The sequence below is a fragment of the Mobula hypostoma genome, chromosome 27, assembly GCF_963921235.1.
Source record: "Mobula hypostoma chromosome 27, sMobHyp1.1, whole genome shotgun sequence".
Lineage (NCBI taxonomy): Eukaryota > Metazoa > Chordata > Chondrichthyes > Myliobatiformes > Myliobatidae > Mobula > Mobula hypostoma.
The window spans coordinates 29621816-29649575 of NC_086123.1; the positions used below are offsets into that span (position 1 = coordinate 29621816).

At 37.7% G+C, this 27760-nt stretch overlaps 1 protein-coding gene across 1 annotated transcript in view; it reads right to left on the reverse strand.

Moving 5' to 3' along the window:
* Window positions 1–6164: 6164 nt before the first annotated feature.
* Window positions 6165–27760, reverse strand: part of grk3 (G protein-coupled receptor kinase 3) — a 293230-nt gene continuing 271634 nt past the window's right edge. The window contains exons 20-21 of the mRNA XM_063034576.1: window positions 22523–22636; window positions 6165–19557 (exon numbers count right to left, since the gene is read on the reverse strand). Coding sequence (XP_062890646.1) covers window positions 19396–19557; window positions 22523–22636 — 276 coding nt within the window. The 3' untranslated portion in view covers window positions 6165–19395. The remainder of the gene's footprint in view (window positions 19558–22522; window positions 22637–27760) is intronic.

Sequence of the window (27760 nt, forward strand, 5' to 3'; positions counted from 1 at the left end):
AAGTGTTTTGCTGTCATCAAAGGCACACATTCCTCTCATTCAGATTCTGAGATTTATCCTCTGAGGCACTGACACACATCATCAGTGATCTAACCTAGGGTCATCTGGTGTTTCAGGTCTTTCACCATTAGACACTCTTGCCCAGATCACCCAGCCAGGGTTGATCAGGCCTCGGCTTGTATCCCAGCAGCATTGGTCCACGGGTTACATCACTTGATCCATAGCCATCTGGAGGCTCACTCAGCAGCCTTTGTGACTATCCCAATAGCACTTCCCTTTGCAGCCCCTGTAATGCCAAGGAGAGAGTAGATTCTGCAGAGCAAGTAGCCCAGCTTAAAGGAAAAGAAGGGCTTGTATTTCTTGAGCAACACAAACAAAATGCTGGAGGAACTCAGCAAGTTAGGCAGCATCTACGGAGGAGTATACACAGTTGACATTTTGGGCAGAGGCCCATCTATCGAGCCCTTTTTAAAATGTCTAGACATCTCAAATGTTTTATAGCAAAGGGTATTTTAGCAGGGTCCTTAAGGTTGTTACAGGCAGGAGTGGGGATAGGCTCCCACAAAATATTAAATGCTCCCAGTGTCATGTGTCTATAATAGCTTCTGACAACCAAGTCCAGCTCCTGTCCTTCACGTGTGGCTTACCTACCAAGCCTGACGGAAGCATTTCTACTGACAAGAGAAGGGGCAAAGGTGAGTTAGTGGTACCTGAAAACCAAAAATTGATCTCAAACCTCTGCTGCCTTGCAGGTACACCCACTCATGGCAGTCCTACGTTGAGTTCAACGCTGACTGGCAACTCCTGCGACAGCGCTGGTGCCAAACTGTATCGGCCTCTGCCATTTCTTTGGATTCATCAGCTGCGAGGAGGGTGGGAGCCTGCTGCATGGGCAACAGCTTGCTCTCCATGTCATACTGCCCTGACTTATATATGACATAGACAACAGGGACCCAACATCCATGGTTGACCCCACCCAAAGGAGGGCCTCAACTTTAGCAAGTGTAAGCACCACTGGAACCTGAGGAAAACCCACAGCTGGTGAGCAGCAAGTTACTACAAAAAACACCTCTAATAATTATGATTATCAAAGGAACACTATTACACTAAAATCGATTTCCTCCCCCCCAAGTGGTTTATGATTACAATAGCTTCTGAACCAAATCATACCACCTCAGATATACAGCCAAGTATTCCCTGTTGTAAATATTAGTACAGGTCACCTATTGACTTTGGGAAGGGGGGAGAGGAGAGGAGGAGGGACTCCTCTTTACATCGGAGGTGCTGAGATCAGGAGGATCAGCAGCTCCAAGTTCCTTCGAGTGAACATCACTAAATGTCTGTGCTGGCCCGACCACATAGGTGCCATGGCCAAGGAAACTCATTGACACCGCTACAGGACCTTGGCATGCTGCCATTGACCCTCACAATTTTTATCAGTGCACCATAGAAGGCATTCTGTCTGGATGCATCATGGGTTGGTATGGCAACTGCTCTGCATGTGACTACAGGAAACTGCAGAGAGTTGTGGACACAGCTCAGCACATCTCAGGAACCAGCCACCCCTCTATTGATTCTGTCTATACCTCTCACTGTCTCAGTAAAGCAGCCAACATAATCAAAGACCCCACCGCCCTGGACATTCTCTCTTCCTTCCTCTCCTATAAGGCAGAAGATGCAAAAGATTGAAAGCACATACCACCAGGCTCAAGGACAGCTATTACCACATCTTGAATGGATCTGTTCTGCAATAGGACAGACTTTTTGCCTCATTATCTACCTCATCATGATCTTGCAATTTACTGTTTACCTGCATTGCACCTTTTCAGTAGCTCTTACACTTTAATGCACATTGTTACTGTTTTACCTTATTCTAGCTCATTGCACTGTGTAATAATTTGAACTGTGTGAACAGTATGAAAGGCAAGTTTTTCACTGCATCTTGGTGCATGTGATAATAATAAACAAATACTTAATTCCCTGTGTAGAAAGCATTATCTGGAGAATTAGTTCATGTGGTTCTCGGCCTCAATAAGTTTTAATGACATTGTTTTGTTCGTGACATTTTCAAAGTTCAAAGTAAATTTATTACCAAAGTACATATATGTCACTATATACAATCATGAGATGCATTTTCTAGTGGGCATTGAAATGAGACTCCCTGAGCAGATCTGAACTTGCCAGTGGAAATCTAAGTCAGACAGAAGAAATTGTAGATGTTGAAACTGGAGAAAAGAAATGTAAAATACGTGAAGAATTCAGCAGGTCAGGCAGTATCAAATGCTTTAGGCCTTAAAGAGTCTCGACCTAAAACATCGTGTCCATTTCCCTCCCCAGATGCTGCCTGATCCTCTGAGTTCCTCCAGCATTCTGGTATTTTGGGCATGGAAATGAAACACGAGAACGATCCCTTTAAGTTACCTAACTTCTTTCAGACCTTCCACTAAGAAAAGCCACACCACTCCTCCCTAATCAGCCATGGTAGTGACTTCTCAATCCTCAAACCATAGTTAATCACTTGATATTTCTGTTTCAAAAGAAAATGTTAACAACATTAAGATAGCATTTAAGCAACACGGGTTCTGAACAAAGGAATAGAAGATTATCTGAGAATGAACCTTACCTTAAGCAAGCAGCATTTCTTCAGATTGGAGGCAAGGCATAAAAATTAGTTTCCCTATTTATCATTAATTAAATCATTCACCCAACCCTTCAATATAGTTGGAATAAATGCACATTCAATACATGCTAGAACTGCTGCGTCAGTAAAGGCTTAAAGTATTTTCATTCATATTCCACGCCAGAGGTAGTTATTAGTCCTTTGTGTTTGCAAGTATAGGACTCAATGACAATCACACCCCCTTAAGACTTTGCTTAGCAATGATTTAGGCTTAGTTGAAACTTTCTCAATAATGTCAACATTGCAATTACAGAGCAGGAATAACAAACTATGAAATTATCATTGCTCATTAACCACTTAAAAAAAAGTACTGTAAGTGCAAGATGTTGACACTTATTGAGGCCATGTTTAACTTTAAACACAGCCTCACCATTATGCAACCTTAAAGCAAAATACTAAAGGTGCTAGAAATCTGAAATAAAACAGAAAATGCCAGAAATGCTCTGCATGTCAGACGGCATCATGGGGACAGAATCAAGAGTTAGTTTTTATTTCAAATGAAGAGTCACTAAGTTTACAACGATGCTTGCAATTCTGATTGCAATGATGAAAATCAATCCAACTTGTGGAAATGATGGCCAGTCCTTGCCTCAGACTGTAAGATGGGTTTTGAGAACACATTTACCTCAGTAGGAAACCATGTGCAGCACGAATGGCCAAAGCCCCAAGGTCACTGCTACCTCCACTCTGGTCACCCGGCTTAATTCCACTCTACATTTCCACAGTTGCTCCTGTAGCAAGATGGTGACTGCTCTGAACACAATGAATTACTTTAGAACAGTGCCTAAGAATGTCCTTAAGTCATGACTGCTTTGTAAAAAAAAAAGTCTCTTTTTCCCAAATCTGCATTTGTATTAGAGTAAATACCATCAATTATTGATTTCTCTTATACTGAAATGCTCAGGTTAGGAACATCCAACAATGTACTCTGGTATTCTTTGAAATGGCATAAAACACCACATTGCAAGACCAAATTTTCAGGCTAAAACTAATGATCAAATTTATTTACACCATATTTAGTTACATGGAAGCAAACAATTATTTAGCAGATAATTTGCAATACAAAGCTCAATTTACATACATCTTTAAACATCCTGTATCCAAAATAATAACCTTAAATCAGATAGGTTGATATTTTCAATGAACATGATGCAGAATGTCTCTGCCTCCAAAGTTCTAACTCATGTGATGTGGAAACAAATAGCTGAAACTAAAACCATGGCCTATGGAAAGTCAGATGTATTTACACTTTGCTTCCCAAGAACAAGATTTTTACATTTGCTATTCTCCTTTGAAGACAATTCTTTCTCCTCACAGCAACTAGATAGTTACACACCATTAGTTATTATTGTTGTTTGATTGTGTGGAATGTGATCACAGCATTTTTGATCTTTGTTGACTAATTCAGGACTACACAAAAACACATTGGAATTGACATCTGTCATGAAAATGACTAGCAACTGTAACCAAGGACATCTGTTATCATTGTGAAACATTAACACACATCACTATTTGGTCAGTTTAAGGTTATCAGCCAAACGAATCTTATCTGTTCAGAGCCTGGTTACAAACAGTCACTAGCAACAAGGGTCACTTGCCTTGAAATCACTTTCATTAAGCAAGAACTATTCCTCTCAAAGTGCAGCCATGATTTTAGTTATAAAATAGCATTATTTAAACATGTATAAAATTATACATGAAAAAGATACTATGGCAATTTTATTATTTTGGCAACAAAGAGCTTTCAGTGGTAAATAACTGCTCTGGTGGAATGAGAGAATTTCAGGAGCTGAATTGTGTTCTTATTCCATTATTCTTAGAATGTCAGATTCAAAATTAGCCACTTCCCAGCATCTCAGCGTGGCAGGAGACTAGAGACTAATGAGCTGTGTATCTTCATTCTCACAGATACTTAACACAAATGTTGCAACTGGTTTATAATCACCTGGATGCTTCATTGGGATTCTGACCTCAGAGATGACACCTCACACCTTAGAATTCTTGCAGGATGAACAGGAATACATCAGGGTATTTGCTTGTGCATATAAATCCTTTAACTAGCGATAGGGAAACACGTTATTGAAAGTGGATGTAACTATCGTTGTAGAGCCTGGTGTAAATGAACATGAATTGTTATTTAAAAAATGAGAGGCTTGTGCAGAGGCAGAGTTTTTCATGAAGGGAACTATGTTCTTAAGGCCAATTTGTCCATTAGTAATGGATAAGATCCCTAATAATTCAGTCCAAAAATGTTGGAGGTTGTGAATACGAGGTTCTGTGAAGCATGACCAAAGAGAAATTGAGATACGCAACAAGGATGTTTAAATCATTGGCGTGAGATTTACTTCAGTGAAATTTCGGCAGCTAAAATTTGTAGCTGGGTAGGAGGGTGACACAATAATTCTGTAAAATTTGTGGGATGGTGCAAATGGGGGTGTGAAATCAGTTGCATCAGAGAAGTGAAACCTAGAGATGACAAAGGCATGAAAGAGGGTTTCCATCATCCTGTGATGAAGGAGGAAGATGATGCAATTTTTAGAAGACAAAGTGGATAGTTTTCGTGATGCTTCAGATATCCAGTCAAAGCTCAATCTGGAAAATATGACTAAGTGAATAAGCATACTGAACTCATCACTGAATCAATTACAGAGGAGGTGGGTGAGGATTGGATGGATTATTCTTCTTGAAATTACAACAGGATGTTTCTTGCCTTGGTGATGGTTAACATCAGTAATTTTTTCAATAGCAATAAACCAAGAAAGGTGGAATAAAAGGCAGGGTTGAAGAGGATAAGCTGTGTTTCATTTTGCATACCCGTAACAACATCAATTTTTATGATCTTCATCTGTGAGTGGGTGTATTTAGACGACTACCTGGAGAGTTTTACAAATAATGAAACCTTTGGGTACTGACACGATTGCTGGTGATGGAAAAAAAAGATAATACACCACAAACGTGTTGAGTGTGCTGGGATAGAAAGAAATAAGGGTTGCAAAGGTGCAAGAGAAAGAGGCAATGAACAATATTGAAGATCATGGATTAAATTGACAAGGGGAGAATGAATCACTGAGTCACACTAGGACATTTGCAGTGTTGTTTGAGGAGGAAGTCCAGAGTTTTTAAACTGATGGATGCACATAAGTGACACCAAGATTATTGTAAAGGCGGCATGGAGAATGCAAGGGAGGAAGGAAAATTCAGAATAGGTACTTGGTTGGATACTTATTGATCATTCCCTTTCTTTGGCAAAAGGAGATGACAGCCAAAAAGAGGGAATGCTCAACAACATTAGCCAAAATTGAGATTGAGACTTGTGAAGTTATCCAGAGTGTTGAGCCGTGTGCATCCCACTACAGTCAGCATGTTTGCTGAGTATTATCATTTCCTTCCATTACCAGCAATCACGTCAGTACCTAAAGGTTTCATCATTTGCAAAACTCTCCAGGTAGTTATCCAAATACACCCACTTACTGATGAAAGTTCATAAAAATTGATACTGTCATTCATATATGAAATGATACACAGCTTAACCTCCTCCTCACTGCCTTTTATTCCATCTTTCTTGGTTTACACATTCAGTGTTAGCTTTGTCTAATTGACAAGTACTCATATCTTTGAGTCAGTATCTGTTCAAGTGCCACTCCAAATACTTGAGCATAAGATCAAGGGTGACCACTCGGCTTAGCTGTAAAGGATGGTGAATATTGGAAGTGAAGTATTTTAATTGAAATTCTGAGTGAACGACCCATTTTGTCTCACCAAAAAAAAACAGCAAGAAGATTAAGGTGTTATCCCCACTGTCCAGTGCAATTATTTAGTGCAAACCAACATCACTGGTCATTCAGTTTGTTGCTTAGTTGTACTCTGCATGTACAAAGTGGATACACAAGACTGCAGGTGCTGGAAACTGGACCAGCACAAAATCTACCACAGTTCCAACCTCCAGCATTAGCTGATGCTGCTTGGCCGACTGAGATCCTCCAGCAGATTTTGTGTTATAGAAGCTGGATGCTGTATTTCCTAAGCTACAGATTTCAACGCTTCATTGGGTGTGAAGTGTAAAAGTTCCATATAAATAAATTTATTTTTCTTTACTTTCTCCTGCAAGACATGGGTTCAATGAGACTATTGTGGATATGGAGAACCACAAAGTATGGACATTGGTCATGAGTGTGATTAATTGTTGCAATCTCAGATAGAGGTGCACTAGTAAAATGAGAACAGGTTAGAAGAGACATGGAGAGAGTGGGGCATTTAATGGAATAGACACAATGCAATGAAAAATTACTATATGTAATTAAATTGCAAGAGGTGCTTGAAGCCATGATTTCTAAGAATGGAATAAGGAAATTAAATATTAATAGGCAACTTTCCTGATTATGATTTATTATTTTTCACTTGTTAATATTTTTTGTTTTGTTTATACTTGGTTTTGTAACTATATTAGGCCTAACACTGTCTTCTTGGTATCAAATCAGTCACGCTGATAATTGTTAGTACCAGGCGTTCTCAGTCTAGATGCTCACTGCATGGATCTAAAGCTCCTTCTCCTATTAGCCTTTATCCTGTTGAAGAGTTCTTACCTTGAGTAAGGAGGTTGCAGTCCATGAACTCCAATGAGTACTTCCCATAATTCTGTTCAACATAATGTTAAACAAGTCTTAGACTGCCATATCATTTGAATCTGATGCTACCTTGTCCTGTTCGGAGAAGGACAAGGGAGTTCTCATAGACAATTAGTCAAGTTATCCCTCAGTCAAAACAATAAACGCAATTTGATCATTAAATTCTTCACAGCCAATGGAACAATTGTGATTACTTTTCTCATAGGCTGTGAAGCTCTGAAGTCATTGTATACAATTTCAATAGGCCACAATGGAAAATGGTTAATGTTTATTGAGGAAGGTGCCAATGGTTTACCTGGCATCCATCAGGCAACACCCAAATATATAAAGGCAGCTTCATAGCCTTAATTACTGACATAATTGTTGCACAATAAGATAATTCCTTCTGTCATCTATACCTACAGGGCACAATATTTTTATTCAAAAAACAGTGACCTCCACATTTGCACCATGTTTATTTCTCTAATCAGTTAAGGTTGAAGTTTCCCTGCTCTTTCAATTTAGAGCTAAAATGTCACAATTCAGTGTTCCGAATGCATGTCTGTTGGACAGTGCCTGAACTCCCTCGGCAGACAACTGAATTGTCCCTTATTTCCCTTTCACTGGGCCCCATTCATGATTCATAAACATTTGCATTATTTATACTAATATCATAATTAATCTCAATCTAGTTTCCCAGACTAGTTAGTGATAGACCAAGGCAGAATGGGAAGTTTACTGCATATGTTTATTTATATCTGGTACGCTCCAATTATCAATCCCCAATCACCTCCAAGTGAAGATCAGATACTGATAGTCTGAAAGAAGCAAACATCAAGATAATCAGAGCTGTGTTACCTCTTGAAACTGCTTGGTTTAGGGATACTGTATAGTCATAAAATCAAGAAAAAAGAATAAAAACTAATACAGGCCCCAATATTCCTGTGAGTCTGATGATTTTTCAGGGTCTCCTCAGAATTCCCCTCTTAAAAAGCTCCAGCAATATTTTCACTAGTTTAGAAAATAGGATCCATTCCCATTTAGGGCTAAAAGAGACAACGGTAACTGGCTCCAGAAGGTACATTTACTCCATTGGGAGCAGAGTGGATAAGGGAGAGGCATGTCTTGCAGTCTCTGCACCACTCTACTGTACTAGTTACCAGATTGCAGCAGGTTGATGTAATAACATCCTTGTGGACACAATATATTTATTTCTACCCTGCACACAATCCTTACACCAGGTAAAACTAGGAATTTTACTGTCAGGAATTTCATCCACAGTATAAAACATATTCTGTTATAGAGTACCATTCATCTCCTTTCTATGCTCCAAAGCAGCTTACTTTGTGAAATATTGCAATAATAGAAAGTATGGCGGCCCATTTCCAAGGGTAGAACTTTTACAAACAGGACAACGAAAATATCTATTTTAGTGAAATGAGTTGAAGACATAGGGGTTAATTTCCCTTTGCAACGGTGCCATGTTTTTGTTTGAGGCAACTAATGAATCATATGAAAAGCGGTTCCTCCTTTGACACACTGGGCTGTCAATCTAAACCATTTGTACTCAAGTTGACATTTTAATTACTTAACATCCAGATGAATGATTGTGTCTATTTAATCGTGACCTTCCATGCTATTGTTTCAGCGAAATTCACTAATTTGAAACATTAACTAAAAAGTGATAAAGGCAGGCATCCTCCTGTTGCGCAATGTTTTACCTCCTTTTGATATCTATTTTTCGACCTGTTGCCTTCTGCTTTGGTCCCATAAGCTTTAATGGTGTCAGCTCATTAAGTTTTGGGTATCACTAATTTTACAGAGGTACATTACTTGACTTTGTGTTGTACAATAGGGAAAGGCAGGATCTGATTAATGTGAGCTACAGAATTATTTATTAGTCCAAACTTCCCTGTTGTTGGTAGATTACAATCTCATCCCGGCAACCGAATCTTCCCTAGAAGCTGCTGCTAGCAATAGCAAAATCTGAGAAATATTGCTAATCACATGGGTGGCAAAACTGACCATTTCCATTTCTTATAAAACTAGTAATCTGCAATTGTAAACCTTCATAATATTGAAATTAATGTAAACAAATTCCCAGTCTTGTGCTGTGCTACACAGCAAAACACTTCTATAAAGAGTGCAAACTCTTATTAAGAACAAACGCTGGCATGGTGAGCGTAAACTATGATGATTACATTCACTAACAATGTCTTTCAAAAGTATGTATGCTTCTTTTAGAGTGTTAATTGAAAATAACAACCCTGAGTAACAATAAGCACAATCTCTCTTTACAAGAACCATTACCTTAGTGAAAAAATATGAAATGATTTATTGAAATATACAGCTCAACAAAATGGAAACTATGGTGTTGCATTTGTGCTAACATGGAGGATATTGAAAAAAGGATTTCAACTCATTCTGCTGAAGATTGAAATAAGAAACATTGATGTGATGAATGGTGCAGCATTTAAATTCTGAAACGAAGTACACAACAAATGAAGATGAGTTTCAACAAACAAGTAGACTAACAGTTGTGGGACAAAGGTGGAAGGAGCTTGAATGTATTAACACTTCAATTTTAAATGAGGGAGAATAGTATCCATTTGCCAATTAGATTAGCACTTACTTTTGTCGAAATGTGGCCTGGTAATAATTTTAAACAGGATTATTGCCGCCTAAATTAATAGGCAGTGCAAGTGATCCATGGACCAAGTTGAAGAATTGCATTGCAGGCAGCCTAATACTTTAAAGATTACATTTTCACCCCTGCTAGCTGCAAACAGAATACTCTTCTAATTCAGTACACAAAACTGACAATTGTATTCATGAGTCACTGAGCTCCAACAGTCATCAATTTGGTAAAGTTCTCTGAAATTTGTCAACATGATAAGGTGCTTTATAAATATAAATCTCATCAATACCACCTTTATAAAACCAATGGTAGCTTGAAAGGTGCAGGCATTATTATGATAAAATGCCATATTTCATATGGAAGTATACAAAATCCTTTTCTTTCACTTTTCTCTCCTCTTCTGAAAAAATCCTGGGATACCATTCCATTAAGGGCTAACATCCCCCAACTAAGTTAGCTAAGTGGCCGCTCTTAATATCCAGAACAGGAAGATACACAATCAAGCCCAATTCTTTACAACACCCACAATCTGCTTTCCAGAGGGCAATCACTGGAAAGTACTTCAAAGGGGTGATGTTGGCTTGTTCCTTTTACAAGCCAAACTGCCACACTGGCTCAGATCAGGTCATTCTGCAGAAACAGGAAATGGAACCATTATTTCCATTTGGAGGAAATGTCTTGGAACCCCTTAAGAAAGTAGCAGATGCTATCTTAATTAATCTACATAAATGGGAAGGATGGATTTTGCCAGCGAATGGCACTCAGACTGAAATAGGTGGATTGATCATGCCTCACTGAATGACAGGAGGCAGAACAAAGTTGAGGGACTCTTATGTCTCCTCCTGTTCTATAGTATGGCTTAGTTTCATGCTGCCTTTACTAAGTGTTCTGCCAGAGGAGATAATGTCTGTTTGAATCTCCATATTTGAATTCATAAGAACATCAGATAAGATTCAAAAGAATCAGAGAAGCAATAAAATATGACCACATGCACAGTAATAATTCAGACAAGAGTTCAGTTTGGAATGTCAGAATGTCACAATGATGTCAAACGGACAGTTTCACAAATAAATAACATAACATGTCTTTCTTGTCCCTACCCCCCCACCGATTTTGAATTTTACACTGAAGATAGTTCATCCAAGTTCATGCCACCAAAAAAAATTACAGCTGAATCCATTACACAGTAAGGTAGACACTTTTGGAAAAGATGCAGATTGAAGACCGGAGGATCAACGAACAGGGAGAAAGGGAGGGAAGAGGTCAGACATTCTGTAAATAAGATGCTTCTTTTTTTTTCCAGACTATATACACATTGTTTGACATAATAACAACAAGATTCAGTCAATAGACAAAAGCTTAAAAAACATTTTTTTCTTTTTTTAAAATTCAAGCACAGTATAGAAGTTGAAGATGCAGCATATCTTCGTGGGGGCTAATGTGGGCTTGTACCACATGTACATTTTTGATGCATGTGTCCTGTTGGACACAACTGTAGACAAGCCTATCCCTGGATCCTTTCAGCCCTGGTGCTCTGCACCTTTTTTTTTGTTATATAATTGACCCAAATAAATGACAAAGGGTTAGATGATGGGCAATCTTGATACAAACTGAGCTTCGAACAACTTCTACATATTTTCTTTTAATTATGTCCTAAGTTAAACGCTATCAATGGATCGTTCTCTCATTTGTTTTAAATTAAACAATCTTGATTACAAACCAGCCACGTTCTTTGTGGAAATTCAACTGCAATCAAATCAAAAACGTCAATGATAAACAATAGAATGTGCACACCCCTGAGCCCAAATTTCCTGGAGCTTCTTTCCAAGAGCCTCCAATGTGCTGCAGGTTGATTGTCATGGGCATAAATGGGAGCATGGCTGGATCTCCAGGATCAAGCTTACACATGCTCAGAAATTATGTGAAACACATTTGTTAAATAATACAAGAATCATGATGAAAACTGCTTAAGCACAATGGCTGACAATCTTCCCTACCTGAAATAGTCCCTCTTTCCCCCAACCACCAACCCAAGCTTAATCCTTGCTTCATGGAGCCTCGATTTTTGAACCCTGGGTTCAGCAATGGGGATAAAGGAGCTGACTTTTAAACCACGTAGGCCACCACTAGAAATGCTGCAACTCCCAATACATCCTTAAAGCATTTCTTCAGCAGTAAAAAAAGTACAGGAATTAACCCGATTTAGACAGCCTCATTAATGCAAAGCAGCTTCTTTCACATCCCTGAAAACTGGTGCAAAAATACGATTTTAAAGTTAAAATAAACCTTATCGAGCTAATGATAATTACAAATTTCTGAATGAATCAATTTATTCATTGTGCAAAGACCCAAAAAGCACAAAATTTACCACAAACTGGTGCCATAAATCATTGCTTCAGTATAGAGGCCCAAAAATATGAATTTCACAAAGAACGTAATTAAAATTTGACTTTTAATAAAGTACTGGCACACTTCCTTGGACTCGGTGATTGGTTTAGTAAACTTTTCAGGATTGTCACTGGATTACTGATACCATTATATTGCCTGCCTGCAGGGTGAAGGAATAGTTGTGCATGGCAGATCTACATGAATAAGGAGTATTATATGATAAAAGAGTAAACATGGAGAAGGGAAGCACTTACTTAGATATGTAACTCATAGTGCTTACTTGTTTGGAGTTAGCATCCACTTGCTATGCCTGTGAGTGAAAATTATTCCAGACTAACTTTTGGCTCTTTTTTTAAAGAAATAAAACTTGTAATTGAGTTTGTGCAAGTTGAAGGAGAGCTCATTTGGCTAAATCACAGATTTAAAACCTTCAGAAATACCACTGAAGGAACAGATGGCTGCTTATTTTTCCTCACATTTTGATTCTGTTAACTCCCACATTGCCTTTCAGACTTATATACTACTTCCACAGAATTTGCCTCATCAATAATTGGAAGTCATTGTATCTCAGTACATGTGACAATAATAAGCATGCATGTACATTTGCCAACCTGTGAGAAGTATTGACAGGATGCAAGGCAGCCAAATGAAATGAACAACAGGAAGAGCTACATTTTCTGAGGGTTCCATAGATAAATTTGATTTTTACAAATTCTTTATTTATCCAGCTTTATTTATCAGTAAATAGAAGTAAGATAAGTATGAGTAGTTTTGAAATTTGAATGATTGTTCAAAAGTGTATGTCACTCGGAGGAATTAGAACAATCCGCATGGCAGCCAGTGGGATTATTTGCATTTCAGAATTTAAAGACCAATGATAAAGCTTTGAAATTACATCTTTATGAATTTTAACTCAGTGCAGGGAAACATTTTATCATTTTACTGTATATTTGTACTGAATCTTCTTTAATGTTAATGCTCTGAACTGATGATAAACATTTATCACACAAACCGTAACCTATATATTGAGTTTACAGGTGCTGACTAAACTGTTTATTAATTCCAGCATTTCAGCAATGACAACCTTCTCTTTATTTGATAGCCCTTTCCTAAATCATGGTTTATAGTAAAATTCATCTCAGGTTTGACCACTTATTTTAAAATTATAATTTAAACAAATAGATGTCCCAGCATGCAGGGTAATAGCAAGTACCGTATAGCAGCAGAGTAATCTGAGCACCATAACTCCATGTACAGCGTTAACAAGGTAGGTCACTGGCAGCTGGTGAGTAAGGTAAAGCAGGCGGTTGTGGATCCCAGAATGAATCTATGATTAGACTGTGGCTTGAAGGTAACTTGGTTTTCTTCCTAGAAAGTAGAGGTAATGTTCTTTGGGAATGAGGTTAGAATGTGAAGATGATATGGTTTATTCCCCTTCATTAAAAAGGATTGCAGTAATCACTAGGGAAGAGGAGACAAAAATAACAATTTTCTGACAAATTGGAGGATTCCACCTGGGTGACACTTGTATCCTTCAACATGAAATGTGCTACTTTTCTTTCCTACCATGACTCTTAAATGTACTCATTCATTTTAGTGGACAAACTTTAAAAATGTTTTCTTCAGTAAACTGGCCAATAGATTTTGGTATGGCGGCTATAGCCCAGAATACTTTAGCAGATAACAAAACAGGTGCTAGATCCTGTAAGAGACGAGGAAACATGCCCATGTAAAGTACTTTTTAATTATCTGTACTTTTTTTGCAATTTCAAATAATATTTATAAACCTGCCATTTTCACACACAATTATTTCCACTCCCTCAACAACATTTCTCCCCTTGTCATCAAATTTCACAATTAATTAAACAGTACTAACTCAATGAACAAATTCAGATTATGCATCGGCAGGACCAGAGTCTGATATCACCGGAAATTCTGACCTCCCTGCAGCTGTACCTAAACATTTCACCTAAACTACCTGGACAGTGATATCAAAACAAATCCACTTAAAAACGGAAATATATTAAAAGATATTAAAATATAAAAATCTGCTAAATAACATTTACATCTACTTATTAGTCACAAAATGACTAAGAATGTTTGTTATTGGAAATTATATGCGTAACATCTAAAATTTGAAAAACATATACGAGTTCTCTTTCAAGAAAATTTAGATTAGCAATAATGACCAATTATTGGAAATCAATGAAATCTTGAAGTAAAAAGTATTTAAAATATGATGGAAGGAGGATCAATGTGGATAAACCAAGCAATAAAGGAATATCAGGACCAACTCCATTCCAGCTGGGAAAATAAACAGAAATCACTGTCGGCAGTGATTTCCATTTGTTTTTAAGCGCCTTTAGCCTAAACTTAAATCCAGGTTAACCAAGACTTCATTAACTGAAAGTTTATTGGCAGTGTTTGAGAGTGTTGATTCTTATGCAATGTCAGTATTGTGCCTTGTGAGGGCACATTCACAAGATAAAAATCAGTAAGAATACTGTATAAAAATTTAAGTTGGGTTAGAGAGAACACAATGGTTAGTCATCTGAGCAGGATGCAATTGGTTTCTCAACATCTGAGAAATCGCACCCAAGCTTGCGTGATTGCTATCAGGAGATACTAAGGAATTATAACAGTTTTAATAGTTACATTGAAGATTACGTTAATAGCATGGTCTATCTTTCCACTGCCCTGGTTTAAGGATATTTTCAAATTACAGATATCTCTTAAGTTTTTCTATTAACTGGAAAAGGTTAGTTTTTGTACTTCTTCCATTAACTGAAGTCCTTAACTTCACAAATCTCAGCTTAGATATCTTTCATAAAGCATCTTTTTTAACAGCTGCCTCACAAACCATCTTGCAGGTTTCAGCACTGTTTTCATTTATACTCTCATACACTATTTACCTGAATGCATTCAGCTTTAACTTCTTTCCTTTCTTTGGCCACCTTTTGAACACGTTTGTGGAGTGACTCTGGAGGGATGGATTTTTAAAAAAATATATGCTTGGAATTCGTCACAAAACTGGCTGCATGTGACCTCCAAATAGGGAATTGAATGCCCAAAATGTAATTTTATCACCTCTGATGTTCTGAGATTATTTTTCAACTTCCTGTTAGTCATATATTTAACACATAATACTTGCACTGTGAATTATTAATATCTGATTAACGCATTTATCGTATGAACCTCACCGTGTCATGGTCAGATGACAAAGGAGGAAGAGGGATGTGGTCCTACAGGTAAAGGGGGTCAAAAGGCAGGACTTCAAAATAGTAATCTTACTACCATCCAGCTTGTTATTGAGCACAGAAAGAGGAAAATACAGCAGAAGAATGTGTAACTGTTGAGATGGTGCAGCAGAAAGGGCAATTATTGCTGACAATTGTTGATCAGAGATATGAGGATTAGTACAGCATCATGGGGATGAATAATAAGGTAAAATGAAATACTCTTTGTCTAAATGCATGCAGCATTGGAAATAAGATAGATGAGTTTACAGCACAAATATACAGCAAATATATGGATATGCAATCTTACTGAGGTGGTATGAAAAGCAATCAAGGCTTGGAAATGAAGATACAGAAATATTTGGCATCTTTGAAGTTCATATAACAAGGAAAAGGGATTGGATGGTTCAGTTAATAAAACATAATATCACTGCAACTGTTGAAAATGAAATTGTCTCAGAAGCATATGGTGCACAATCAATATTGATAAGATACAGTACGGGGAAGAAGTTATTGACAAGAGTACAAATAGTCTCTTTAACAGTAGCTGTATTGTAGGACAGAATATAAATTAAGAAATAATGGGGGCTTATAAGAAGATTCTGTAAAAAGAATGGGTTGGACAAATTTAAATTGTCAGGAGTAGCCTTGAAGATGAGTTCATTGAGTTTATTCAAGATGGCTTCTCAGAGCACTATGTTTAGGAACCAGGGTGCAGGTAACTTTAGGTGTATTATTCTGTAATGCAACTGGATTACTTAATGAATAACCTCACAGTAAAGAATCCCAAATAAAAGAATGATCATAGCACAGTGAAACTTTAAATTCAGTTTGAAGGTAAAACTACTTAGGTCTGAAACTACTGTCCTAAGCTTAAATAAGGGTAATCAGAATGGCACAAGATGGACTTGGCTAAGGAGAACTGGGAAAATAGATTAAAGGGTAGGACAGTAAGGAGTTACTTCGTAAACTCAGCCATCTGACTCCTCTTTCCTGCTCTGCCAATCAAGATCATGGCTAATCTTCTATATCAACACAACTTTCCTCCACTATACCTTTGATAAAGCTTAATATTCAGAATAAATTAATAATTTCTGAACAAAAAATAGAACCATGAAAATTAAAGTGCATTATCAAATACAGCTCCTGCAACAATGTAAAATTAGGGGATAGTTGGTTTGTAAAACTAATAGGTTGAATCAGTTGACATTATTTTGTACTTGCATGCTTTTTTTATGTAAGGAGATCTCGTAAGATTGAATGTGTGTATATCTCTTTTTAAGAAAGAAATTATTAACATCGGTATCCTCTTCATAATGTTCAAATGTAATGATATTACAAAAGTCTTAAAGTATTTTCAATTTATGAGAAAAATATAACTATCATCTGTCTGAATAATTGAGCACTAATACTATTTCAACATTGAGTGACTGAGGAATAGAATAAATCAGTGTGTGCCTATTTGAGGGATATGGCAGATGGGCAGCTGGGAGGGAGAAAAGAGGAAACAGGAAAATGGGAAGATAAAATGGGGCAGAAGCAGATTTCTGAAGGGTGAGAAATGTTTACTAGATTTCATTCAGCCAATTAGTTAAATTCACAATTGGCACCTAAATTCCTCTTTGGATTCAACCATGAGCCCTTCTGACAAATATCCAACATTGGTTTAAAGAAGAAGCCAATGTCATCATTTGATGTAGCAAGTGAACTCATTATTAAGATATCAATCTGTTCAGGTATCAGTCCTCTCATATTTTCCAAACATTTTGGTTTCTCTGTTCTTTGAACCTCCCTTCTATTAAAGCAGTAAGCCACGGCAATGGTTGTGGTACATTTTGAGCCAAATCCTGTCCTTGTTATTATTATTTTTCAGTACGCACTAAATGTAGTAGTCCAAAACGCAAATGTAACCAGAAAATACTATACACACCACCGTTGTATTTTTTACAGTCAAAATATGAGGTTTAAACATTTTAGTGGTACTGTAACTAAAACAAAATACAACAAAAAAAAGAGTTGATGTTGCTCCCTAAATTCGGATTAATAGCTGACCCTTGTTGCAACTGATCAATTATTAAGATGTAATAATACATTGTCACTGTTCATAGAAGACATGTTGATAAAGCAACTCATGCTACGTAATCACCATTTTAAGATTTTCTCATTGTTATCATGAATTCTTGGTATATTAGTTTTTTTAAACATATGTACACTTGCACAGTAATATCTATGATAAATATTTTACTCTCTCTTAAATCATTGTTTTAAATCTTCGTTAATTTGTAAAGTCCATTGGCACTTTGCACTTCATGGTGGGAACGGGGCAAAGACTTTACAAACAAATTATGTGCTATGTGGATCAGAAGTGTTGTAGAATGCAGGGATTCCTAAATATTTTTATTGCACTGAAGTAAAGGATTCAGGATGGAGTGTGGGTCGATATCCCATCAACACAATGATTTCAAACTCCTTCAAACTATGATAAGTAGTTAATGATGGAATGGAGTCCAGTCATTCTGGATCAATATTTGTGTTGAGGGAAGCCAGGAACAAACTAAATCTGTAGATCAGCATCGAATTATGTACAGTAACTGAAAACTGCCCAACAGTAGCAGAATAGTCTATGGCTGGAACCAGGCATCACAGAAGCAGATTAGGGCATGAATCAGTAACTAGTTATATATCCTGTAACCATAGACACTTAGCAAAACACACTGAGCCATATATTGTCATTCGTTATCCATGGAAACTTGACAATGAAGTGTGACAGTGTTGTCACCTAGCAACCTGTGAAATCCTATCAATAAAACAGGCCACAAAGCAACATCCAAGTAGCCATGAAAACTTAACAACTGCTGAGAGATAGCGGTATTAACACATTGGAAATCTGGTAATCCAGTGTGGTCGCAATCATTCTCTTGTCTTTCATAGAAACGTTACAATCAGCAGGGATATGAGACAGGGTGGAGGGAATTAAGCACCAACGCACCATTGTTTTTCACAGTCTGTGTAACTAGAATCAAATGTAACTGCTCTGGAAACCAAGAAATGAATTGGCACCTGGTTACCATGGAGATAAAATAATCCGTCTTCCAAATGATGTCTACAGTCACCCAATATTGGGCACATATGAAAAGTAGTAGCTGGTAGAGATATGAGGCAAGACACTAAGTTCGAAACGCTGAGAGAAACCCAGGACAGGTGATGATGATGATGATGATGATGATTGGCACACGGCGCAATGGTGACCGAACATGTCACCAAATTACATGTTGATAGCAGAGGAACCATGTCGACGGACGGACGGACCACCGATATGTGTCAATGTCCTTTGTGATATGCTGGAGTCCAGGAGCAAATTAAAGTTGAGCGAATCAGTGACTGAAACGCACGTCCAGTCAACCAGTTGCTTTGTATGTGAAAGTTCCTTTGACCCTCCGATATGAAGCAAAGAACACCACCAGGGCGCAATGACGCATGACAAAATAAATTCTCCAAAATTATTTGGCAACATCCTCCAGTCCATTCCTGTGGAGTTGGCTCATTAACCACAGCGATCACTGTGGTTGCAGTTAACAGGTGCTACACTCGTTCATCAATACTTCCAATAGAAAATAAACAGCCAAACTGCTCTGAAAGTCTTACATTCATATATACATACACGTATGCATATATATAGATATAGATATACAGATATCTATACATATATATATATCCTGTTTTGTGGGATCATATAATTAACTAATAACAACACGCTGGACCACGTACGAGGTGATATAGAAGTAGTTGCACAAAACCATCCTCAGGTCTCTTGTTTCTGTTCCCCCACTCACAAGCAAGTGCTCTCTTCTAAAGCCCATTGCTGTTCCTATGGCTGAGAGGGGGTTTGGTCAGCTCTACCACTGCTGAACGTGACTTATTCAGCACCTTAGGGGCTCTCCGCAGGACCCTCTGAGCCTCATTGAAGGCTTCCGTTAATTCTTTCTTCCACTGAATAAACTCTGGATCACTCTGAAAAAAGAACAAAAAGGAAGTGCAAGGACATAAATGGAAGCCTTTAGATAAATTTTCTTATTTTCTTCAGCAAATCTTTCCAAAACCTAGATGAAAGTTATTAGTTTTACAATCATGAGAAGTTTTCTTATTCCTTCTTTGAGTTGTTCATTCTATATTTGGGACAATTTATTTAATTGTGAGAGTCATTTCAGTTCAGCCTTATCTGATCCTTACTCTTTAATGCAATCACAAGTATCTCCTGTTCCCTCCCCCACTACTTTAACTCACACTTTTGTTTTTCTGGTCCTTTTTTTTACCTGATCCTGCACTGACAGCACATTGCACAAACAGATTTGATCAATAGTCTATATGAGCATTTATACAACCACATCCTACTTTCTTAAAGCAAACAAAATGAATATGTGAATTCTGCAGAACTAACTTTCAGACCATAAGACCATAAGATATAGGAGCAGAATGAGGCCATTCAGCCCATTGAGTCTGCTCTGCCATTTCATTATGTCTGATCCATTTCCCTCTCAACCCCATTCTCCTGCCTCCTATTCATAACCTTTCATGCCCTGACTAGTCAAGAATCTATCAACCTCTGCCTTAAATGCATCCAATGCTTGTGGTAATGAATTCCACGGACTCGCCACCCTCTGGCTGCAGAAACTGCTCATCTCGGTTCTAAATGGCATCCCTCTATTTTGAAGTCTGTACCTACTGGTCCTATACTCCCCCACTAAAGGAAACATATCCTTCACATCTGCTCTATCTAGTCCTTTCAACATTCAATATGTTTCAATAAGATTCCCCCCTAGTTCTTCTAAACTCTTCTGAGTACAGGCCCAGAGCCTTCAAGCACTGCTCACGTGATAACCTTTCATTCCCAGAATCAATTCTCATGAACCTCCACTGAAGCTTCTCCAATGTCAGCACATCCTTTCTTATACAAGGGGCCCAAAACTGCTCACAATACTCTGTGAGGCCTCACCAGTGCCTTATAAAGCCTCAGCATGACACCCTTGCTTTTATATTCTAGTCCTCGTGAAATGAATGCTAACTTCCTCACTACTGACTCAACCTGCAAATTAACCTTTAGGAAATCCTGCACGAGAACTCCCCAATCCCTTTGCACTTCGGAGTTTTGAATTTTCTCCCTGTTAAAAAATAGTCTATGATTTTATTCCTTCTACCAAAGTTCATGACCATGTACTTCCTGACACTGTATTCCATTTGCCACCTCTTTGCCCATTCTCCTAATCTATCTAAATCCTTCTGTAGCCTCTCTGTTCCCTCAACACTACCTGCCCCTCACCTATTTTCATATCGTCCGCAGGCTTGACCACTGAGACATCAATTTCATCATCCATATCACTGACATACAACATAAAATGTGGTCCTAATAAAGGCCCCCGTAGAACACTACCACTCGCCAGTAACCAAATCCGAAAAGGATCCCTTTATTCCCACTCTTTGCCTCCTGCCAATCAGTCAATGCTCTATCCATGCTAATACCGTTCCTGTAATACCCTAGGCTCTTCCTTTGCTATGCAGCCTCACATGCAGCACCTTGTCAAAAGGCCTTCTGAAAATCCAAGTACACCAATCCACCAATTCTCCTTTGTCTACCTTGCTTGTTATTTCTTTAAAGAATTCCAACAATTTGTCAGGCATGATTTTCCCTTAAGGAAACCATGCTGACTTTAGCCTATTTTGTCATGTGACTCCAACTACCCCAAAACCACTTCCTTAACAATTGACTCCAACATCTTCCCAACCACTGAGGACAGACTAACTGGCCTATAATTTCCTCTCTTCTGCTTCCCTCCCTTCTTGAAGAGTTGAGTGATATTAGCAATTTTCCAGTCCTTGGGAACCATGCCAGAAACTATTGATACTTTAAGGATCATTATAAATCCCTCCTCAATTTCTTCAGCTCTTCTTTTAGAACCCTTGGGTGTAGTCCATCAGGTCCAGCTGACATCAACCTTCAGACCTTTGAGTTTTCCAAGCATCATCTCCCTAGTAATAGCAACCACACTTACTTCTGCCCCTTGACATTTCCATCATATTGCTAGTGCCTTCCACAGTGAAGATTGATGCAAAATACTTATTCAGTTCGACGACATTTCATTGTCCCACTGTTATTCTCTCTCCAGCATCATTTTCCAGCGGTCTAGTATCATCTCTTGCCTCCCTTTTACTCTTTATATATCTGAAAATACTTCTGATATCATTTTTAATAGTATTGACTAGCTTACCTTCATTTTCATCTTTTCCTCCCTTAGTTTTTTTTAGTTGCCTTTTGTTGATTTTTAAAAATTTCCCAATCCTCTAACTTCCCACTAATTTGTGCTCTTTATATGCCCCCTCTTTGGCTTTTATGTTGTCCTTGACTTCCTTGTCAGCTACGATTATGTTATCCTACCTTCAGAATACTTTCTCTACTTTGGGATGTATCCATCCTGCCCTTCCAAATTGCTCTATTGCCACTATCAAGTTTCATTGGCGGATAAAAATAACAAAATTGTTAGAATCCACTGTTTATTCAAATAAAATGCACTGAACCATCTGCCTACATCTCAAACTCTACTTTCTATCTCCCCCCAACAATGGGATTCCAGTTCTAGAAATGGAAAGATAGGAATCAAATTTAATTCTTCTCAGAAAACCCTTTACTGGTCATGGAACCAAATTTTCCCTGCGAACAAAATTTTGACAAAATTGGCTGACATATTATTTATAGCTAAGCAATATTTTCAAAGATCTTAATGATTAGGATTGTCGCAATTCAACTTTTCTTTGAAGAAAACTGACATGAAAAAAAATTTGGAAAATGAAAAAGAAAACTAATGGAAGGTAGTTGGAATGTATTCAATGCCTTGCTCCTCCTCCTTGGGAGTGTTTGCCTGTCCAGTGTAATGAAACGCAGCAGTCATCTCTAAACCTCCCTAACCTCCAGAGAAACACTTACCTCACACTGCAACACAAATTGTTTTCCTCCCTTAATCCGCAGGAGGATACATTTCTTATCTTTAATCTGAGTCTCTTCCACTGACACTATCTGCTCCATTGTCAGCAAACTTTGCTAGATAAATAAAGCAGAAAAGAATTAAATTCAGACATGAATGTCAACTGTTTACTATATTTTAAAATTGAATTTGCAGTGGGTTGCTAAATGAAAGCATCCTACCAGTACTGAATATCTAATGTAAAAGATACTCTGCATGTGGGAGAAATCTTCTTAAGAATCTATTTAACTGATGATACTTGAGGAAACGCATTAACAAACATAAGTATGACGAGTTTTAGATGAAGAGCAAACATCTGTGTTGTGTTTTATGTCAAAGCTCAAACATTGTAGTAACAACATGCTGAAGTTTGGCCTGAAACTATAACTGCGACTGCTTCACTAGAGGTGGATAGTAGCTTTGACCATCCAGTTCACCAGTTGTAGGTCATCATGTGTAAACCCAGCATATGAATTATCTGATGCATTGCAGTGGTGCAGAGAAAAAAGGTCAACAGGTTAAATTGGACAAAGGTTATAAAAACAATAGTTCCACTGAGTCTCTGTCTAATGGGAGATCACATAAGAAGAAAACAGATTAGTCTAAATAACCCAAAAGTACATTCAAGGATTTCTAACTCATAAAATATTTATCAAATCTATTATTTCAAGTTAGTTCACCATTTCCAAATCAGTAAAGGAATATTAGAACTTGTTTCATATAGTAAGAGTCATGACCACAAAGCATTTATGCAGAGATTTCCAGCCTCTTTTTGAAAATTAAGTCATTGTGTCTTAGTAATTTAAATTTTCAATAATTGTCCATTAATCTGACATATTTGATATAGAAGGTGGATGTTACTTCCAGGTTACAACTTGCAAGGATAACATGGGTGAATATGGTATTAAGCTTGAAGGAGTGAAGCGTACACGAGTCAAATTTCAAAAGAATGTGAAATAAACCAATCAATAGTGGTGTGAAAATTATAGTGGATAAAACTATGTAAGTATTTATATGCAATGGCTCCAATCAAAAGTCAATACAACTTATAAATAGGGGTAGCTACAGTTACAAATTAAACAACTAAAGTCAACAAGAGATGAGAGATGCAAGGCAAAGTGGACATCTAGTGGACCAGGCAGACAACAGCAACATGAAAAAAAATGGTAAATGAGAAAGAAATAGAAAAGTTTATTGTAAGAAATAGTGACGCAAGAATCTGCAGAGAATGATGGACACACTCAGTACATCATGGAAACCAGCTTCCCTGCCTTGGTAAAGCAGCCTGCATAATCAAAGGCCTCACCTACTACAGAGGGTCTTCCCCTCTCTCCCATTGACAGATGATACAACAGGCTAGAGGACAACCTCTATCTTGCTGTTAAAAGACTACTGAATGGTTCCCTTATGAAAAAATGGATTCTCGACTTCAGTCTCACTCGTTATGCCTTGTGCCTTACTCTCCACCTGTACTGCACTTTCTCTGGAACTGTAGCACTTTATCCTACAGTCTGTGATTGTTTTACCTTGTACTACCTCAATACACTCTTGTATTGAATTGATATGTATGAATTGTACCATTCAAAATTTTTCACTCTACCTCAGTACACGTGACAATTATAAACCAATTCACTAACTCACCGAAACACAAGGAAATCTGCAGATGCTGGAATTTCAAGCAACACACATAAAAGTTGCTGGTGAACGCAGCAGGCCAGGCAGCATCTCTAGGAAGAGGTACAGTCGACATTTCAGGCCGAGACCCTTTGTCAGGACCCTTTGTCTCCGCCCAAAACTTCAACTGTACCTCTTCTTAGAGATGCTGCCTGGCCTGCTGCGTTCACCAGCAACTTTGATGTGTGTTGCTCAGATTTCCACAAGATTGTATTTGCCAGTTTCTAACTGTGTTACAATCTCAGCTACCTTGTTTCACATACCATAAAAATACCAAATTTAAATGTAACCCCTGTAATTCTGCATTCACCATGCCACTTCTCAAATTTGTCTCCATGACATCTGATAAACTTCTATAGATGTGTGGTGGAGAGTATATTGACTGGCTGCATCACACCCTGGTATGGAAACACCAATGCCCTTGAATGGAAAATCCTCCAAAAAGTAGTGGATATAGCCCAGTTCATCACTGGTAAAGCCCTCCCCACCACTGAGCATATCTACATGAAGTGTTGTTGCAGGAAAGCAGCATCCATCATCAGGGACCCCTACTAACCAGGACATGCTCTCTTCTCACTGCTGCATTAGAAAGAAGGTACAGGAGCCTCAGGACTCAGACCACCAGGTTCAGGAACAGTTATTACCCCTCAACCATCAGCTCTTGAAACAAAGGGGATAACTCCACTTGCCCCATCACTGAAATTTTCCCACAAGCTATCTACTCACTTTCAAGGACTCTTTAATTCATGTTTTGATATTTATTGCTTAATTATTTATTATTATTTCTTTCTTTTTGTATTTGCAATCTGTGTCTTTTGCACAATGGTTGAGTGCTCAGTTGCCGCGGTCTTTCATTGATTCTATTATGGATTTATTGAGTACACTGACAGGAAAATGAATCTCAGGGTAGTATATGGTGAGATTTTTTTTCGATAATAAATTTACTTCGAACTTCGAATAGACATTGGACATTTCTGCACTTGAAAGCATGTGATCCTTCACGCCCAGCAGAGGCTAAAAGAAAGATTCAGGATGGAAGGGAAGTGGATATCTAAGACATTTTTGAGTGGAGGAGAGGAGTCAAAAACTGCAAGATGGAGAAGCAGAATTCATGAGGGGTAGGGGCTGAGATCATTAAGAGATCTGGGTTTGTTGCACAAATCTCCTATTCTTGGTGTTTTAGACAAAAGCACTTTTAGCTCTAGTGCCCTTTCTGTCCCTCAGAAAGTGCTCCTTTGTTCTCCACACTTTGCTCTTTCTCTTTAGCTATGTAATTTTTTTCCCCTTTTCAAGTGCATGTCAAGTTTCCTTCTGAAGGTTAACATTCAATTTACTTTTAGTACCCTTTCAGTAAGTGCTTTCTGGAACATAACACATTGCATAAATCAAATATCCTCAAATCCAGTCCGGTCTTTTGCTGATTATTATAAATCTGCTTCCCCAAGGAAAAACTTTGTAACTTTATAAAACTTGTCAGTTTCTCTTCAACCTTTACATAGTTCCCGATCCTCTGCCGTTATTACTCCGCACTCTTTTCAAATGCCTTTAGAATACTAATACTTTTTTAAATGTCATGTTCATAATTGGACACAATACTATTGCAGCCGAGAATATTGTAACAGCTTAAAGAGATTCTCCTGATTTTCTGCTCTTTTATGCTACTCATTAACTCCTATGCATTTCTAAAAACATCAACATCTCGCCACTACAAGTTAATAAAACGTTTAAAAATGTAGGTCACTCCAATCAATAAGCAATTCAAAAGGAATAAAAATCAAAGACAACAGAATTAGCTCGGAAAAACCATTAAAATACTGTATAAATAAATGAGAGAATAAGGACTGTTTTAATGTAAAAATCCTCACCAATCATTTGGTCTCATCCTTTAGGAATAATAATCAAAGCTAATTGTCATTCTATTTCACCGTCTACGTTTTTAAATAATTTCATTAACACATTTCATTAACTCATTTAGAAATTATCTTTGAATTAATTATTAATAAATAATTCATCTAAAGCACACCATGACAAGCCTAATGGTGGGGGGAGAGTTAGAGAGAAACTAAGAAGTCCATACTGTACAAGCCAGCTTCATGAAAATGTACCTTTTTAATCTAATTTTGCATCTTGCATCTTCAGGACATCTCTCAAACATCAAATAGGCTATTATTAAGTAGCACATCATCCCACAATTGATTGTGCTTACTGATGAGGTAAAATTTTGAGTGCATTACAAAAGACCAGTGGGTATAAATGAATAGGATTTGAAATAGCTACCCTGTCCTCCACTGACTTTAATGAACTCAGGTTGTGGTAAAAATGGCTTCAGTTTTCAGTGTCCCTGAGTAAAGAAGAAATGGATAACGCGTCTAATTTTACTTTTGTTCTGTTATCTTTGCTAGTGGTGACAGAGAAACGTCAGTATTTCACAGGCAATGACAAATAGTCATGGTCAAAATGGAAAAAATATTCACTTGCAATGTTCCCAAATATCTGAGACAGATTATCATCACGAATCTTGGCAATTGAAAATTAGTCAAAGTATTAGTAGTAAGTTAATTCCAGCCAACGGTAATCATGACTACTCCAGCAAGCAGTCAAGATCATCAAGGGAGGACAGGGGAGGGGAAAACTGGCAGAGAATGAAGAATAAAAATACATTTTAACAATGTTAAAACTGGATAGTGCAATGTAATTTTATTCCCCAAGAGCCAAGCTAAATGCTACTCGTGACCCATTTGGTTGGATCAATTTAGTTTATAAAACAAGGTCGCGTGCCACTACTGATTGCATCGTCAACTGCAGATATTTTATTCAATCTAATAATGGTCATGAGTTTCTGGTAACTTCCAAACAGGATCAAAGAAGCAAAACATCATAAAAACAATTACAACAGAGATGTCAAAGTCAAACATATTAGTGCACAAGCACACAGGATCACAAGGGAGGAACCAAGGGTGGGCTATCAAGGAAGATTTGGAATGAAAGGATGGTAATGAAGATGGACCTTGCCAGGATAATGCTACTAACTGTGGTTTGATACCAAGCCACTCAAAAGCCTCTAATTGTTTGAGTTGCTTTAGCTTTTGTCTGATTTCCCAGCAAGGCTGAATATGTTAAACAGGGGAGTCTGCCTCAGAATATTAAAAAAAATCAATCACTGTCCAAGTTGCTCTCTCTGCCTCATTGAAGGAGGGCTGAGAATATATTAAAGAAACCAAAAATAAAATGTAACATTTAAAAGCATTTCTGGAGTTGAATAATTGCATTTGCAATGGATAAGCTACTAGGTGAAGGGGAGGAAGAGAATGAGAGACAGAGACAATGTAAAATGAAAAAGACTAGTTATATGTTATTAAAGCTCATCGTGACAACCCCGCAATACACTCATAAAGCTTCAACTATAGCATGGAAGAGCAGATAGATGCTATAGTTTGACAGCATTGTTCTTACCAGCCTACGCCTTTTATAAATATTCCAGGCATCCTAAATGGAAAATAACACGACAAATCCTTTGTTTGATTAGA